The following is an 18338-nucleotide window of genomic DNA, read 5'->3' on the forward strand; positions in this document are numbered from 1 at the left end:
AGTATGATAATACCTCAGGAAGCACAGAAGGTGAGGAATGTAGACAGGAGGAGGGAGAAGGAGGAAGTGGGGGAGGGCAGAAAAATCATATCTGGATGAAGAGGGATTTTATGAGCCTTCTTCAGGTGTGCTCTGTGCAGTGTTTTTAGAAGGCATTTCTGTGAAATATTGAACTAATTATGAAGCTTTCTTATTTATATCTTTGCCTGTACATCTCTGGCTCCCTCACCTCCCATATCCAATTTATTTTGAAGTCCTGTCAGTCTTATCTCCAGAACAGGCCTTAAATCTGTGAACTTCTCCTCAGGCTGGGGGACAGTGCAGTGCCCTCGTCCACATCTGTATCCCAGTCTCTTCTCTTTCTGGGCACTCTGGATGGCTGTTCTTTTCTGACTCCCACTTTGTGCCCCTCTGGCTGGGCTGGAGCATCAGACGCAGGGCACAGACGTGAGAGCTGTGGGCCTCCCGTGTCTGCACGCTTCCTGCCAGAGACAACGAGCGGCTCAGAAAAATGAAATCTACTTCCACGCAAAATGATGAAAACTTTTCAACAACTTGTTCATCGTACATAATAACCTCAAAATATGAAAATAGAAAGTCTTCCACAGGGAGTTCTTTCCTTTTTGACTTATAGTATGAGTTATTTTGTTTGTTTTTTGTTTGTTTGTTTTAAATTTAGACTCATCAGAAGTGAAATGAAAATATCAGTTTCCTTTCCCATGGAGAAATCTAATAATGGAATAAAAACCAGACTTTATTTGGGCACACTTTAGTAGTTAAAGCTGATTTCTGTGAATAACACCTTATAAGCTCTCATTTTAATATCAATTTTCTTTATAATCTCTTTGGTGAAACAGCACCTACCTGAGTGAGAAGTCACTCCGGCTGACAGAGAGATGCACAAATCTGCAAAATGGCTTTGATACATTATCTAACAAAACGAAAAGGTAAGTTCTACTCTTCACGTGTAATTTACCTTAAAAATACCTGTTTTATATTCAAAATGTTTCATAGCATCTTTGAAGTTATCTTGAAAAGAAGACTATGTTTCTGCACAGACCTGACCTTGAGCTTGGAGATGCATCCCAGGGTCAGGAGGCTGGAGGCGGATGGAGCAGTGCAGCCCAGGGTCAGACCCTGGCAGCTGGGACTCTGCCCATCTGACCCAGGGCCACATTCACTAAAGCTTCCGTGTAATTTTGCTGGCTAATCTTTATAGGCCCTCATCTTGTTGCGAATCATATGGACATTCTGGACCTGGTTTTAGAAAAGTGCACACTTGTATTGAATCGCTTATAATCCCAGAAAGTTAACAGATTTACCCTAAGTCCCAGCTGTGGCTCACTCCCAGCTTTCCCACACCTGCTTGCAATCCTATATTTTAGAGAGTACACAATCCCATAGACTCCAAATTGGGGGAAAGAAGATCTAAATGCTACAAAGCTTTAGACCTAGATGAGCTACTGGTGGCCTAAGACTCAGAGGCCAGAGGCACTGCCTTGCTTACATCTGTAAAGAGCAGAGGCTGACAGTGCTGGCCATGGGGGTGCCTGTGGGGTGGGGGCATGTGGTTACACCCAAAATCCCCCTCGAAAGAACTCATCTGAGTTGCATTTGGCCGTGAGCTTGCCTGAGAGTTGGAAGACTATTCAAGGTAAGAGGTATGGCAGGTTTCCTCATGCTAGCCTCATTCAGGGACACCCGGTGACAGTCCCTCCTCCATATCTGTATATTTTTTCTCTTTAACTTTCTAAAAATTTCTCTCTTTCTTCCCTCACCCTTTCCACCACTCTCCTTCTCTCTTTTTCCTCTCTCTCTCTCTCTGTCTCTCACACACACCCTCTTACGTATTTCTTCCTCTTTTAATTTTAAACATAGTGTTTGTGGGAGGAAGGAGTTTAAAAAGCTGCCTGAAATCCATTCACTCCCTCGCTGGGCGAGTGGGAGCTTGTGTGTGTGAGTGTGTGGTGGGGGCAAAACAAGGTAGGCAACCTGGTCTAATCTCTTTTTAACTGCCACGCTGGGTTACAGACTAATGATATTTTCTAGGGCCAAGGAACCATTCCTGCTGGAAGCCCCTAGCGGGCTGTTCCCTGGCTGAAATATAGAGTAAATCAAACCCAGGATTTATGAGGCAGGTCTCCCTGGAGAGTGGCACCGAAGCCACCCAGTCTCTGGGTGTAAAGGGAAATGCTTCATAATTTAAGTGTTCCTGCTGTGCAAGGAAGCTCACGGACCTCACCTACTATTCTGGGCTGAGGTGCATGTCCAGCACAGGAAGACAGGACCAGGGGGGCCACCCTTCCTGGCCCAGGCACCTCTCTGCTTTGTCTGAAGCTCTTGACTGACTGGATCCTTGGATTAGGAAAGCCTGATACTGGTGAGATCTCTGATTTGAATTCATCTGGCTTGACAAGCCACACCTTTATATTAGCTCAGTTTATTACAAAAGGATAGCCTATTAAATTTTTGTTTTCTTTTCCTTAAATTCCAACTGATGGGCCCTAAGTTTCCTGGAGAAATGGACTGTTCTGAGGACCTTCCATTTGCCACACCTGCTCCACTTTTCTGTCTCACTACAGTTTAGTCTGGGTTATCTTTGCTCTGGGAAGCCGGCCTACAAGGACTTTATCTATAGGCTCCTTTTTCATCTGGCTTTCTTTGGATTTGACCTAGAGAGGAGAACTAGAAATTGATCGGAAAAAGAGAAGAAGGAAAGAAGGTTTCCTTTTGTGGTACTCCAGGCCAGTTACATCCTTGACTGAATGGTGGGGTTGCATCCTGAATGAAGGCCATGGCTGTTGTTAGTTCTCCCCTCCCCTCCTCTGTCCCCTTGCCTCCCACGTCTACTAAAATATCCAGTTTAAGTATAAGCTGTAAATAGTCCCCTGATATTGTACTTGGATTTCTCTACAATTGGCCCAGGCCTTTAGGGCAAGCCCCTTTTTAGGCAATAAATGAAACAGTTTGGACCATTATTCCTGCCTGGACCCTCACCTTAGATTGGCTAGAATGAACACTTGCCAATACTTCTCTTCTTGAACAATACAGTCATTGGATTTAGGGTTGACCTAAAAGTAGCTCCTGCGTTATAGATGCTTTTGGAGCCATTTGTTTGTTTGTTGGGCCCTTTTAAAACTTTTCTTGAGGGACTAAAATTTTGCAACTCTTGCAGATAAATGCCATCATGTCCCGTGAAGAGCAGAACTTGGAAAAACTAGTCCTCACTCTTCCATTCCCTGTGACAAGCCAGTTGTACTCCTTGCCCAACATGTGAACCAGTGTGTCGAAGTTGCCTTTGACCCTTCAACTCTCTCTCTCTGACATGAACTATTTTTGTACCCCGAAGTGACAAAAGTCAGCTCATCCACAGCGGTGCACTGGAGCAAAGCACTTGAGTCAGCGTGGGGGAAATTTGCTTATCCTGGAATGTGTTCTTTTTTAAGACAGAGAATTTTACAACTCTTTACGTGTGCCCACAAAAATGGCTAACTAAAGTAGACTAGTGAGAATGCCCATGCTTATGCTCTCATGTTTGCTGTCTCGCTTTCTTTCCTGTTGTTTTGTATTTGGTGCTAAGACCTTTTCTTGGCTAGTCTTTAAGGGGATGGCTTTCCATTACTCACAATTTTCAGCTAGCTCATGTAATTAGCCTGCACTGGTATTCTGTTCGGCAAAGGTCCAGAGAGAGCAGGCACGAATTGCCCATTGGGGTGAAAGTATTATTTAGCACACAGGAGACTAATTTTTTCAGTTGTATTGTCTATTGTCAGGAATTGTGTGTTCTGAGACCAGTGCTATTACAGATTTACAGGGAGACAATCAGGAAAGCTATTCACTGTGTGGTGATAAAAAGTAATTTCATTTTTTTAGAAATAATTATTTAGCTCTATTTTTGTCATGGTCTGTTGAAGTCTTAGATTTTCTCTTTCTTCAGCCAATTTGTTCTTTTCGGGTTGCTAAAATAGAATTTAGGAAGATGGAGTTGTAGTGGGAGAGAAATAGTGCCCTTTTTCTCCACTGGCCTTGACTATATTTTTGAATCAAAGAAAAACAGTTGCTGCTCTATGAACTCCTGTCACAGACTCAGCACATAATAGTTGCTCAATAAATACTGTGGAATAAACTGATGAATGAGTAAATACACTTTTTTTTTTCTAAGAGAGAGAAGAAAGGAGAGAAATGAGAAATATCAACTCATAGTTGTGTCACTTTAGTTGTTCATTGATTGCTTCTCATATGTGCCTTGACTGGGAGGCTCCAGCCAAGCCAGTAACCCCTTGCTCAAGCCAACAACCTTGGGCTCATGCCAGCGACCATTGGGTCATGTGTCTAATCCCAACTCAAGCTGATGACCTCACACTCAAGCTGCTGAGCCTGTACTCAAGCAGTGTCAGCCCATGCTCAAGCTGATGACCTTGGGTTTTGAACCTGGGACCTCAGCATCCTTAATCAGTGCTCTATCCACTGCAGTACCACCAACCAGCCAGGCATGAATAAATACACTTCTTAAGCCTTCAAAACATTTTCTCTGTCATCTCTAATTTCTATCTCTTAAAAAATTATCCTGAAATCCATAGATTTAAGCTCTTTTTTGAAACCACTTTGAAACTTCTCTGACTCTGACTTTGAATCTTCAGTTTTTCAGTGTTTTCCTACCGTATCCTTTTCCCCTGAGTGTTTCTCTGGGTTTTTTCAGCCCAATATTTTTTCACCTGGTTATCTCCCAGATAAAATATTATACTGTATTAATAATGCTGTGTAGCTAGTTTGCTTATTTTTTAACATGGCAATGATTATTTGCAAATTTTTCTAACTATATTTTAGAAAAATGGTAATTGTATGGATAACCACGCTGTACTCTTAGTCCACACTGCTTCAGACCAATAATTGATTTTCAAAGAGCAGACACTTCCTGGGGTTGACCCAGGAAATGAACTCATTCGTCCCTTCCTGGGATTTTCTGCCTCTGTGTCTGTTTCTTCCTGTGCTTCTGTTCTATTTCCCTGATGGTCCTGTATCCTGAGAAAATTTCTGTTTGTACTTGTTTGGTGTCTACTGCTTGGCCAGGGTAGGTGAATTGCTTTAGCAAAATCTAAAACACACTGTTATGACACAAAGTTTTATTCTCTCTCATACAACATTCAGTGTAGATAGTCCTTCTTGATCAGGGAGCTCTCCTCTGAGCATTGACTAAGGGAGTCTGGCTCCCTCCATCTTACAGTACAGCCATCTTCAGCAGATGATCCCCAGCTTGCTGCTGAAGATGAAGATATTATGGAGTAAGCACACACAGCTCGGAGCAGGCTTGCATCCCTTCCCTTGTTTGGATCTGGCCTACCTAGCTGTTTAGGGTCATGTGACTGGTTTTGGCCAATAGAATGTGAGTGGAGCTGGTGTGTGGTTGGCATTGGGGAATGTAGTGCCTGGCTGGGAAGTTGCTTGCAGCAATAACTGTATGCTATGAAAAGAAGCATCAGTCAGTAGTGGTGAACCAGAACCTTCTGCTACATATATATTAAATAGCTTCACCATTCTTATTATTCTATTGAGAGTAGGCCCCTACAGTGTTTCTTAAAGGTGGAAGAAAACATTTTTTTTTAAACAACGGCAGTCTCATATCTTTTAAACACTAGATTAGTTAAAACAGTATCCTCAGTTGTTGGACAAACAAGTGTTAGGCTTGCTCGCTTGCACTTTGCCTGATTGGTGCATGAGCACAGGGCAGCACCTTGTGTGTACAGTCTATGTAAGGCTATAGGTGCTTGCTCTCAGGGCGGCAGATTGTAAATTGTGGATTGCCTGCCGCCATTCAGAGGGGCTATTTTCTTTGCTATTGTTTTCAGGAGAAGTTTTTTTCCCACTTGGCCTGTTTTGCTCATCAGCTGTGAAAGAGAGAAGTGGTTTGCCCTGCCTGCTTGCTCATCGCTATTGTGAAACTCTAATGACTGGTCAGGGCACACGAAAGAAGTGACTATCAGCTCCTCCCCCCTTCTCTCCTTTCTCTCCCTCTTCCCTTCCTGCAGTCAGTGGCTTGATTGCTTTGAGCATCAGCCCTGAGCTCAGTTGGGTTAAGAATTGGCCCCAGGCACTGAGGATAGCTCATTGGTCTGAGCATCACCCTCAAGTGCTGAGGATAGCTTGGTTGATTGAAGCATTGGCCCCAGATAGTGGTTGCTGGGTGTGTCCCAGTAGGGGTATATATGGGTGTCTGCCTCAATATCTCCCCTTCTCTCTCATGTAAGAAATAAATAAATAATAAATAATAAATAAAATGATCTAGAACAATGACTTTTCTAAAAGGTAACATCTTAATGGGGCACCTTAAAAATGCTAGTTAGAAGGTACTCTTTTGCAGGGTGAAAGGCAAAGTGAATTGAAGACTGGCCCTAAATGCTTTTCACTATTTACTATCTAGGAGAGTACAACATGACCCAAATTACAGCTTGAAATGAAAAGGTATAAATTATTCCAGATCATATGTCAAAAAATCTGTGTGATTATATTAGTTGTCAGCCTGCTAAGAAAGCATGTATTCCTACGTTTCATCTTGTCTGTCAGGAAAAACAATTTTTGGTCATATATAAGATTTTCTTGGAATGATATATGACTTGTTCCCACGCTGCTTTAAAGCTGTTTTACTTCCATTGCTTCTGAAAATAATACCCATACTTTGTCTTCTCACCTCTGACCTGCTAACTTACCTTTTATGGTCAGCTTTCATGCACTTTAAAATCTAGCATTCCTTCCTCTCCTTGGTAGGAAGGTCAGAAAGAAGATGTCAGCACAAAACAGCCACTCATACTGACACGCACATTCATAATGTCTTAGGGAATTTCTCTTGGTGCCCAAAGCAGTGGCTTTGTTTGCTAACATAAAAAGTTAAGTTGTGGCAGGTGAGCTGATATCAAGGCCATGATAGAAGTTTCTGAAACTTTGATTTTGCATTTATGCTAACCAAAAATTATGCCAAATCTATTATAAGTTAGTTTCACCATCATTCTGTATGTCAAAGAATACATAAGAAATAAACAATATGAACAAATAAGAAATACAATTTAAGAACTTGAAGGAATAGTCTTTTAACTTGTTCTAATTCATATATTTTTTTCCTGTTCTTAAAATGAGAATGTATGACCTTTATTTTATGAAAGAATTTAATTCTCTCAGTTTAAAGATAAAAATATGAGATTATGAAGTCAATGCCAGGAAACCAGTAAATTGAAGGGGTGGGACATACAATGTGTGTGTGTGTGTGTGTGTGTGTGTGTGTGTGTGTGTGTGTGTGTGTGTGGTTGTTGATGTTGGAAGATAACCAGCATAATCCTAATCCTAATCTGAGTTTCTTAATACTTGATAAGAGTTTCTTAGTATTATTTTTTAAAATATATGCTGCAAGATTGAGATAGTGTATTATATTATTGTAAGTGTTTGTCAGTGGAAATAAAACTTCATTTTGCCCTCAGGAAAATCGAAACATTGATTTTCTAGTTCTACAATATTGATTATGCACTCACATCAGAAAGCTTTCTCATGCTTGCTCAAAGAACTAGTCATTTGAAAGAAACCCTTAGTAGCAAGAGAATGACAATAAAAATGATCGAACATATTTGAGGTCATAAAGAAATAATTGGAATTATTTGCAATTTTAGAAGTAGTATAGAGAAAGAAAGAAACTTTTACTTTTGTTCAAATTTTATAACAGGGAATGTTAGAGATATAGTGTATTTGCTGCCTGTGGTAGCCAAATTTCCAAGATGGTGCCCAATGATTCTCTTCTGTTATTCACATGCTTTCCCACTACTTCACTGAAGGGGACTGCCCTGTGTAACCAATATGATATTGCAGAAATAATGACATGTGACTTTTAAGACTAGGTCATAAAAGAATTTGATAGTCTCCCTTGCCATCTCTTGGATTGCTTGCTCTGAGAGAAGCCAGGTCCCATGTCATAAGGACATAGAGAGGTCTGCATGGCAAGGAACTAAGGCCTGTTGCCCACAGCTAGCACCAGCTTGTCAGCCATGTGCATGAATCTCCTGAAGTAGATCCTTTGGCCCCGACCAACGTCTTTACTTTGCATCCTAATGAGAGCTGCTGGGCTTCTCTTGGTAAGATTACAGCTTCTAATGATTGTCACAGTTCAAAAGAAATATCTGAAAACTTTGGGTGTTTTTATGTGCTAATCATATATTAAATTTCAATTTCAAAAACCGACAGCAACTTCTATGTGTCCAGCAGTATGACAGTCACAAGTGCAGTTGTTCTCATCCTGGAGGTGTGCATCGGACTCACTGGGAGCTTTTTTGAAGAATGCATGGTAGAGAATGGGAGATTGAGATCTCTTGCATAAGGGACACAATGATAAATTATTTCTACTTTTGGGCAGCTCACAGTGTATGAAGGGAGTGAAATATTTATAGTACATTCACTTCTCATTTTTCTTTGCAGATGCCTCCTCATCGCCCCTCCCTTTTGACATTAGGGTGTCCCAGAGCTCAGTCCTCAGGGCTCATTTAGTCTTCTCATCATTTTCTTCATTCTCATTCTTCAGGGACCTCACTTAGTCTTATGGATTTAAATACCACCTACATACTGATGATTCCCAAATGTATATTTCCTGTCTGAACACTTTCTAGATTTGTATACATATATACCTCTGCCTTATCAACACCTATAAGGAATCTCAAACCTAACACATCTCACAGCATCTCCTGGACTTCCCCTTAAACAGTGAGCTCCTGTAGTCTTCCCACTTTGGTTTATGGTGAGTCTCTTCTTCCCAAGCTCAGACCTACATGGTTGGAGTTATCTTTGACTCCTCTTTTATCCATCCCAATATTGGTCATTAAATCTCCTTGGCTACTTTCAAACCATATCCCTAAGCTTATTGTTTCTTACTGATTTTACTACTTCGACCCTGGTCAAAGACATCTTTATTCTACTCCTAAATTGTGGCAAACATCTCTTAATTGCTCTCCTGGCTTCTACCCTTGCTCTTTGGAAGACTATTCTCAACAAAGTTTATAGAGGCAAACTTTTGAAATATGTCAGATCAGGTCACTTCTGTGTTCCAATGTTTTTCCAGTTTACTCAAAATGAAAGACAAAATTATTACAGTAGCTTGCAAGGCCCTTATAGGCACTTCTCAATATATATATAATACATTTGCCAGCAACAACATTAAGGAGGTAGGTGAGAGAAAGCTGTATTGGGATAGCGAAATGACTACAGATGGTAAAGTACATAATCACAACAATGTATATTTAGTTACAACATGTAGATATAATAGTAGGTAACACAAATTCCACAAAAAAGGATAAGTAAAATATCTATATTTCAGTAGAATTCTGATAACTTTATATGTATATAGTAAACTGTAGAGTAGACCACCAAAAATGTAGTTAGAAATTATTAAGGATGTTAAAATGCTCTGTAAGAAAATATTCACTTTAGGCAAAAGAATGATGTAATGGAAGACAAAAAATACATGCTATATGTAAGAGCAAAAAGTAAAGTAGCAGAGGTAGATAACTCTATAACAATAACATGAAAGGTAATAGATTAACTCATGCAGCCCAAAGGCAGAGATTGTCATACTAGATTAGAAAACATCCAAGTATAAAGTGTTTACAGAAGACACACTTTGTATTCAAATACACAAATGGGTTAAAAGTAAAAGTATGGGAAAAGATAGATCATACAAATAGCAACCACAAGAAAGCTGAAGTGGTTATACCAATTTCAGACAAAATAGGCTTTTAAAACAAAAAATGTTAATAGAAATAAAGAAGGAGATTTTATAATTATAAAAGTGTACAGGCTTTCTTTTTGAGGTGATAAAAATGTTCCAAAATTGAGTGTAGTAGTAGTTGTACATAGCTGTGAATACTTTAAATATCATTGATTTGTACACTTTAAATTGATGTATTGTATTACATATATAAATTATACCTCAATAAAGCTGTTAAAATCTATTTTTTGTTGTTCTAATAGAGACAGAGAGAGGGACAGATAGGAAGGGAGAGAGATGAGAAGCATCAATTCTTCATTGTGGCACCTTAGTTGTACATTGACTGCTTTCTCATATGTGTCTTGACCAGGGTGGGAGGAGCAGACTACAGCAGAGCAAGTGACCCCTTGCTCAAGCCAGCGACCTTGGGCTCAAGCCAGTGACCTTGGGCTTCAAGCCAGCGACCTTGGGCTTCTAGCCAGTGACCCTGCTCTCAAGCTGCTGAGCCTGTGCTCAAGCTGACGATCTCGGGGTTTCGAACCTGGGTCCTCTGCATCCCAGTCCAATGCTCTATCCACTGCACCACTGCCAGATCAGGCGAAGTTGTTAAAAACTTTAATGTACCTACAGATCACTTGGGGATTTTATTTTAATACAGATTCGATTCTGTAGGTCTGGGACAAGCTCTGGGATTCTGTATTGCTAACAATCTTACTGTATGATGCCAACACTGCTAGTCTGAGGTCCATATTTAAATAGCAAGGCCATTTTCTCCTTACTTTTCTGACTTTACCTCCTGCTACTCTCATGAGTAAATTTATGAGTGACTAGAGAATGCTTTTCAGCCACCCTAACCATCTGGGTTATCCTTGAAAATACCATGCCTGCCTTTTCCTCAGGCCTTTGCACTTGTCATTCATTCCTTTTGCCTAAAATGCTCTTTCAGTCTCCACACCCCCATGGGAGCACAACTTACTTGATCACCTTGTTCAAGTCTTTTCCCTGCTTTAACTCCCAAGTAAGGTCTTCCCTGACCCCTCTTCCTAAATTTCAGCTCTATTTCACATACTTCCTTTCCCTTTTCCTGCTTTTTCTTCATAGTACTAACTACATTACACTTCAAGTTGCTATTAATTTATGTATTATTTGGTGTATTAGTTTGTAGGTCTGCCCTAACAAGTTACCACAGATTAGATGGTTTAAACAGCAGAAATTTGGTTTTGCACAGTTCTGGAGGCCAGAAGTCCAAGATCAGGTGTCAACAGGTTTGTTTTCTCAAGGTCTCCTGGCTTGGCTTGTAGATGGCTACCTTCTCACTGTGTCCTCACATGTCCTCTTAACTTCTGTCTCATTCCTGGTGTCTCTCTGTATATTCAAATTTCCTTTTCTTATAAGAATATCAGTCATATTGAATTAGGGCCACCTTAATGGCCTTGTTTTAACTTAATCCCCTCTTCAAAGATCCTATCTCCATACACAGTCACAATCTGAGGTATTGGGACTTCAATGTATGAATTTTGGAGAATGCAATTCAGCCCATACATTTTGTTTATTGTTGATCATTCCCTAGTACAGTATACATTTTATGAGATTATGGGAGTTTTTAAAAAAAAATCTATTTTTTTCATTATTGTATTACTGTTCACTAACACAGTCCCTCCCTCACACCTAGCAGATGACCAGTAAGTATTTATTGAGTAAATACAATAAAACAAAAGGATAAGAGCTGACGAGCCATATAGTACAGGGTGGTGCAGAGGACACAGAAGAGGGAGACAACAACTCTGCTATGTGAGTCAGAACAATTTAAAAGGCAAAGAGTTCATAGCCACTCATATGTGGAATAGAAATCTTACCAGGTCTACTCTCTCTGCTAGCTCCTTCAGTATTGTAACTCACTAACTATAAAATAGCACTCTTCAAGAGATGGAGAAACCCTAAATATATTGGTCCTTTCAGATCTCTTCTAATATATAGGATCCAGTATCAGATCACTAAACTGATAATATTTTCCTCTCTGGATATCTTCTTATGTCTGGAATTTCATTCTATACACTTGAAAAGTGCATCATTTTTTCATGTTCAGAAATCCTATAGTGATTGTGTTGGAGAAGAAATGTGAAAATCTTAAATAGCAGCTTTGTTCTTTGTGTATTCATTCTTTCTGTCCTGGTGATGTATTTGCATGTTGTTGATCTTGCAAAGGAGATCCAGGGGGTAGTCAGGTTATGACAGTCCCAACATTCAATCTTTTGAGTTTACGATGCTCACTCCCATAAACACTTAAAAAATGGAGATGTGAGTGTTTTGGCTTACGCCTTTAGCGTGCACTTATGGACTATGTGGGTGAACCAGTTTGGCTGCATGCAGCGGAAGAATATGCAGTAGCGTATGAATGAGGGAGCTGGCATCCCCTGGCAAGCTGACCAACACTGTTTTGGACTGTTAAAAGTACAAGTGTTTGTTTGTGTTAGGCTCAGGTGTTTCAACTTACACCAAAATTCGGGTTATGTTACTGTCGTAGGAACAAACCCCACGTAACCCGTGGACACCCTTTAGTTATAAATCATTTTTTGCTCTGAGGTACTCCTTGATTTTGGCATTATATAAAACTAGTCCAGTGAAGTAAATTCAGTTACCCCAAATCATTCTGATAAGCATGAATCCTGAATAGATTTCCGTTTGTGGTATATGTTCCTTTTTAGCCTTCCAGATCTACTTGCTACCCTTTCTGTTCTTGCTGCTTGCTGTAGGAGACTGACTTTCTTGGGGTACATTAGTTGGACTCTTGAGACCTTTGGCTTCTGGTTAGTCTATGGGAGCCATTGGCAGGAGCGTAGCAAATGGGAAGAGAAAGAGCTTAGGGTATTTGTTCCTGTGGCTTCCTCTCTGTGGGTTTGGTTTAGCGATGGATGACTGCGTCCTCTACCAAAGGCCACCACTCCTGTCCAGAAGCCTTCTCCTATACTTACAGCTACAGCTTTTTCTGGGCAGCCTGTAGACTTAGGGTGGTAACAGCTTTCGGACTCTCTCCCTATTGCTAGCCCTCCAGTGCTTCACCAATCTGTGTAGCCTTTCCTTTACCACATCTCACCCTTTTGTAAACAGACACTCCACTTCCTCTTGGTCTAAAGTTAGTCTCTGCTTACAGTATTTCATAGCATGTGTTATGAACATGTAATTAATATCAAACCCAAAAGTTAATTGTGCATGTCAGGGAAAGTGTTCTTTTTTTTTTTTTAAAAAAAAAGAAAGTATCTGCCTTACCTGTGGTGGTGCAGTGGATAAAGCATGGACCCAGAATGCTGAGGGCATGGGTTCGAGCTAGCACGGTCAAGACACAGAGGAGAAGCAACTACTACGAGTTGATGCTTTCCACTCCTCCCCCCTTTTTCTCTCTCTCCCTCTAAAATCAATATATAAAATCTTTTTTAAAATTCTTTTTTATTCTTTTTTTTATTTTAATAGGGTGACATTGATAAATCAGGGTGCATATGTTCAGAGAAAACATCTCTAGGTTATTTTGACATTTGATTATGCTGCATTCCCTTCACCCAAAGTCCAATTGTCTTCCGTCACCTTCTAATGGGTTTTCTTTGTGCCCCTTCCCTTCCCCCACCCCGTCTCTTTTCTCCTCCAACCCCATAACCCCCACACTCTTGTCCATGTCTCTGAGTCTCATTTTTATGTCCCACCTATGTATGGAATTATATAGTTCTTAGTTTTTTCTGATTTACTTATTTCGCTCAGTATAATGTTATCAAGGTCCATCCATGTTGTTGTAAATGATCCGATGTCATCATTTCTTATGACAGAGTAGTATTCCATAGTATATATATACCAAAGCTTTTTAATCCACTCGTCCACTGATGGACACTTGGGCAGTTTCCAGATCTTCACTATTGTGAACAATGCTGCCATAAACATGGGGGTACATTTCTTCTTTTCAAACAGTGCTATGGTGTTCTTGGGGTATATTCCTAAAAGTGGTATAGCTGGGTCAAAAGGCAGTTTGATTTTTAATTTCTTGAGGAATCTCCATACTGTTTTCCACAGTTGCTGCACCATTCTGCATTCTCACCTGCAGTGAAGGAGGGTTCCCTTTTCTCTATATCCTCACCAGCACTTATTCTATGTTGTGTTGTTGATGAGCGCCATTCTGACTGGTGTGAGGTGATATTGCATTGTGATTTTAATTTGCATTTCTCTAATGATTAGTGATGTTGAACATTTTTTCATATGTCTATTGGCCATCTGTATGTCCTCTTTGGGGAAGTGTCTATTCATTTCTTTTGCCCATTTTTGGATTGGATTGTTTGTCTTCCCGGTATTGAGTTTTACAAGTTCTTTATAAATTTTGGTTATTAACCCCTTATCAGACGTATTGTCAAAATATTCTCCCATTGTGTAGTTTGTCTTTTTATTCTGTTCTTATTGTCTTTAGCTGTGCAGAAGCTTTTTAGTTTGATATAGTCCCATTTGTTTATCCTGTCTTTTATCTCACTTGCCCGTGGAGATAAATTGGCAAATATATTGCTGCGAGAGATGTCAGAGAACTTACTGCCTATGTTTTCTTCTAAGATGCATATGATTTTACGGCTTACATTTAAGTCTTTTATCCATTTTGAGTTTATTTTTGTGAGTGGTGTAAGTTGGTGGTCTAGTTTCATTTTTTTGCAGGTAGCTGTCCAATTTTCCCAACACCATTTTTTGAAGAGGCTTTTTTTACTCTTACCTCCATTGTCAAATATCAGTTGTCCATAAAAGTGTGGGTTTATTTCTGGGTTCTCAGTTCTGTTCCATTGATCTATATGCCTGTTCCTATGCCATTACCAGGCTGTTTTGAGTACAATGGCCTTGTACTATAACTTGATATCCGGAAGTGTAATACCTTCCACTTTATTCTTCCTTTTAAACATTGCTGAGGCTATTCGTGTTCTCTTTTGGTTCCATATAAATTTTTGGAATATGTGTTCTATATCTTTGAAGTAGTCATTGGTATTTTAATCGGTATTGCATTGAATTTCTAAATTGCTTTGGGTAAAATAGACATTTTAATGATGTTTATTCTTCCTAACCATGAGCACGGTATATGCTTCCACTTGTTTGTTTCTTCCCTGATTTCTTTTATCAATGTTTTATAATTTTTTGAGTACAAGTCTTTAATCTCCCTGGTTAGATTTATTCCTAGGTACTTTATTTTTTTGGTTGCAATGGTGAAGGGGATTGCTTCCTTAATTTCTCTTTCTGACAGTTCATTGTTAGTGTATAAAAATGCCTCTGATTTCTGAGTATTAATTTTATATTCTGCCACCTTGCTGAATTCATTTATCAGGTCTAGTAGTTTTTTACTGAGAATTTAGGGTTTTCTATATACAATATCATATTGTCTGCAAATAATGATAGTTTTACTTCTTCTTTTCCAATTTGGATGCCTTTTATTTCTTTTTCTTGTCTGATTGCTGTGGCTAGGACTTCTAGATCTATGTTGAATAAGAGTGGTGAAAGGGAGCACCCCTGCCTTGTTCCTGATCTTAAGGGGATTGCTTTTAATTTTTGCCCATTGAGTATGATGTTGGCTGTGGGTTTGTCATAGATGGTCTTTATCATGTTGAGGTATGTTCCCTGTATTCCCACTTTGCTGAGAGTTTTGATCATAAATGGATGCTGGATTTTATCAAATGCTTTTTCTGCATCTATTGATATTATCGTGTGGTTTATCTCCTTCCTTTTGTTTATGTGATGAATCACATTGATTGATTTACAAATATTGTACCAGCCTTGCCTCCCAAGAATAAATCCCACTTGATCATGATGTATGATTTTTTTTCATATATTGCTGGATCTGGTTTGCTAATATTTTGTTGAGGATTTTTTCATCTAAATTCATCAGGGATATTGGCCTATAATTTTCATTCTTTGTGTTGTCTTTGCCTGGTTTTGGAATCAGAATTATACTCAGCTCATAAAAGGAGTTTGGAAGTCTTCCTTCCTCTTGAATTTTTTGAAATAGCTTGAGAAGGATAGGAGTTAGTTCTTCTTTGAATATTTGGTAAATTCACTTGTGAAGTCATCAGGCCCATGACTTTTCTTTTCTGGGAATTTTTTGATAACTGTTTTAATCTCATTTGTTGTAATTGGTCTGTTTAGGTTTTCTGATTCTTCCAGATTAATTTTTGGAGAATTATATGTTTCAAGGAATTTGTCTATTTCATTTAGGTTGTCTAGTTTTTTGGCATACAGTTCTTCATAGTATTTTCTTACAATATTTTGTATTTCTGTTGTGTCAGTTGTTATTTCTCCACTCTCATTTCTAATTTAATTTATTTGAGTCCTCTCTCTTTTTTTCTTGGTGAGTCTGGTTAAAGGTTAATCGATCTTGTTTACCTTTTCAGAGAACCAGCTCTTGGTTTCATTGATCCTCTGTATTGTTTCTTTAGCCTCTATGTCACTTATTTCTGCTCTGATCTTTATTATTTCCTTCCTTCTACTAGCTCTGAGCTTTACTTGCTGTTCTTTTTCTAATTCTTTTAGATGAAGGGTCAAGTTGTTTATTTGAGCTTTTTCTAGCTTCTTGAGGTATGCCTGTAATGCCATGAAATTCCCTCTCTGGACTGCTTTTGCTGTGTCCCATAAATTTTGAGTTGATGTATGCTCATTATCATTCATTTCTAGGAATTTTTTAATTTCTTCTTTGATCTCACTGTTAACCCATTCGCTTTTTAATAACATGCTATTTAGTTTCTAAGTGTTTGAGTATTTTTCAGTTTTTCTGTTGTGGTTGATTTCTAGTTTCATGCCATTGTGATCAGAGAAAGGGCTCAATATGATTTCAATTTTCTTAAATTTGTTGAGACTGCTTTTGTGCCCTAACATGTGGTCTATTCTAGAGAATGTACCATGAGCACTTGAAAAGAATGTATATTTTGCTGCTTTAGAGTGAAAGGTTCTGAAGATATCTATTAAGTTGAGTTGATGTAGTATACCCTTTAAGTCTGCTGTTTCTTTGTTAATTTTCTTTCTTGAGGATCTATCTAGTGATGTTAGTGGGTTATTGAAATCCCCTACTAAATTATTAAAAAGAAAAAAAAAGAAATCCCCTACTATTATAGTATTGCTGTTGATCTTGCCCTTTATATCCATCAAAGTCTGCTTTATATATTTAGGTGCTCCTATATTAGGTGCGTAGATATTTATAACTGTTATATCTTCCTGTTGGATTGCTCCCTTTATCATTATGTAGTGACCTTCTTTATCTCTTACTATAGTCTTTGTTTTAAAGTCCATTTTGTCTGATATAAGTATTGCTACCCCAGCTTTTTTTTCATTTCTATTTGCATGAAATATTTTGTTCCATCTTTTAATCTTCAGTATGTGTGTATCTTTTGTTTTAAGGTGTGTCTCTTCTGGACAGCATATGTATGGGTCCTGTTTTCTTATCCACACAGCTACCCTATGTCTTTTGATCAGATCATTTAATCCATTTACATTTAGGGTTATTATTGATATGTAGTTGTTTATTGACATTTTATTCTTTAAAACTGTATTCCTCTTTTGCTATATCCTTTTTCTCCTTTGATCTGTTTACAACAGGCCCCCTAGCATTTCTTGCAACATTGGTTTGGTTGTAATAAATTCCTTGAGGGTTTTTTTTTTTGGGGGGGGGTCTGGAAAGCTTTTTTATTTTTCCTTTAATTTTAAATGATAGCCTTGCTGGATAAAGTAGTCTTGGTTGTAGGCTCTTGTTCTGCATTACTTTGAATATTTCTTGCCATTCCCTTCTGGCCTCAAGTGTTTCTGTTGAGAAGTTGGAAGTCATCCTTAACGGGGCTCCTTTATAGATGATAGTCTTTTTCTCTAGCAGCTTTAATATTTTCTCTTTATCACTTAGCTTTGGTATTTTAATTATGATGTGTCTTTGTGTAGATTTTTTGGGTTTCTCTTTAATGGAGTTCTCTATGCTTTGAACTTGTGAGATGTTTTTCTGCCTTAATTGAGGGAAGTTTTCAGCTATGGTATGTTTGAACAAGGTCTCTATCCCTTGTTCTTTCTCTTCTTCTTCAGGAACCCCTATGATGCAGATGATATTTCTCTTCATGTTGTCACAGAGCTCTCTTAGAGTTTCCTCAGACTTTTTTTGAGTCTCTTTCCTTTTTTCAGCTCTGCTTCCGTGCCTTTATTTATCTTGTTCTCTAATTCACTGATTCAATTCTCTGCTTCATCCATCCTGCTTTAGTTCCTTTCATTGTGTTCTTCATTTCTGATATTGTATTTGTCATTTCTGAATGATTCTTTTTTATTATTTCAATGTTCTTTTTTATATTTGCTATCTCTTTATTTAGGTGTTCGTAATTACCATCTACTGTTGTTCTAATATCTTTGAGCATCATAACAATCGTTATTTTAAACTCTACATCTGGTAATTTGGTTATATCTGACTTGTTCAGGTTCTTTTCTGGGGATTTCTCTTGATTCATTTGTGTTGCATTTCTCTGCCTTCTTATTTTGTCTGTGTAAAAGAATGTTTTGGCCACTGGAGTCCACTGGGTGTGGCCTCTGTGTTCCCTAGGTGTGGTCTCTCTGCAGGCCCGCCAGCCCCTCTGCT

General features: G+C 38.8%; 1 protein-coding gene across 2 annotated transcripts in view; it reads left to right on the forward strand.

Moving 5' to 3' along the window:
• ST8SIA6 (ST8 alpha-N-acetyl-neuraminide alpha-2,8-sialyltransferase 6) overlaps positions 1 to 18338 on the forward strand; it is a 202935-nt gene that overhangs the window by 111958 nt on the left and 72639 nt on the right. For both annotated transcript variants that reach the window (XM_066280791.1, XM_066280792.1), the window contains exon 3: positions 858 to 947. In XM_066280791.1, the coding sequence (XP_066136888.1) occupies positions 858 to 947 (90 nt within the window). The remainder of the gene's footprint in view (positions 1 to 857; positions 948 to 18338) is intronic.

This window comes from Saccopteryx bilineata, chromosome 5 (assembly GCF_036850765.1).
Source record: "Saccopteryx bilineata isolate mSacBil1 chromosome 5, mSacBil1_pri_phased_curated, whole genome shotgun sequence".
Lineage (NCBI taxonomy): Eukaryota > Metazoa > Chordata > Mammalia > Chiroptera > Emballonuridae > Saccopteryx > Saccopteryx bilineata.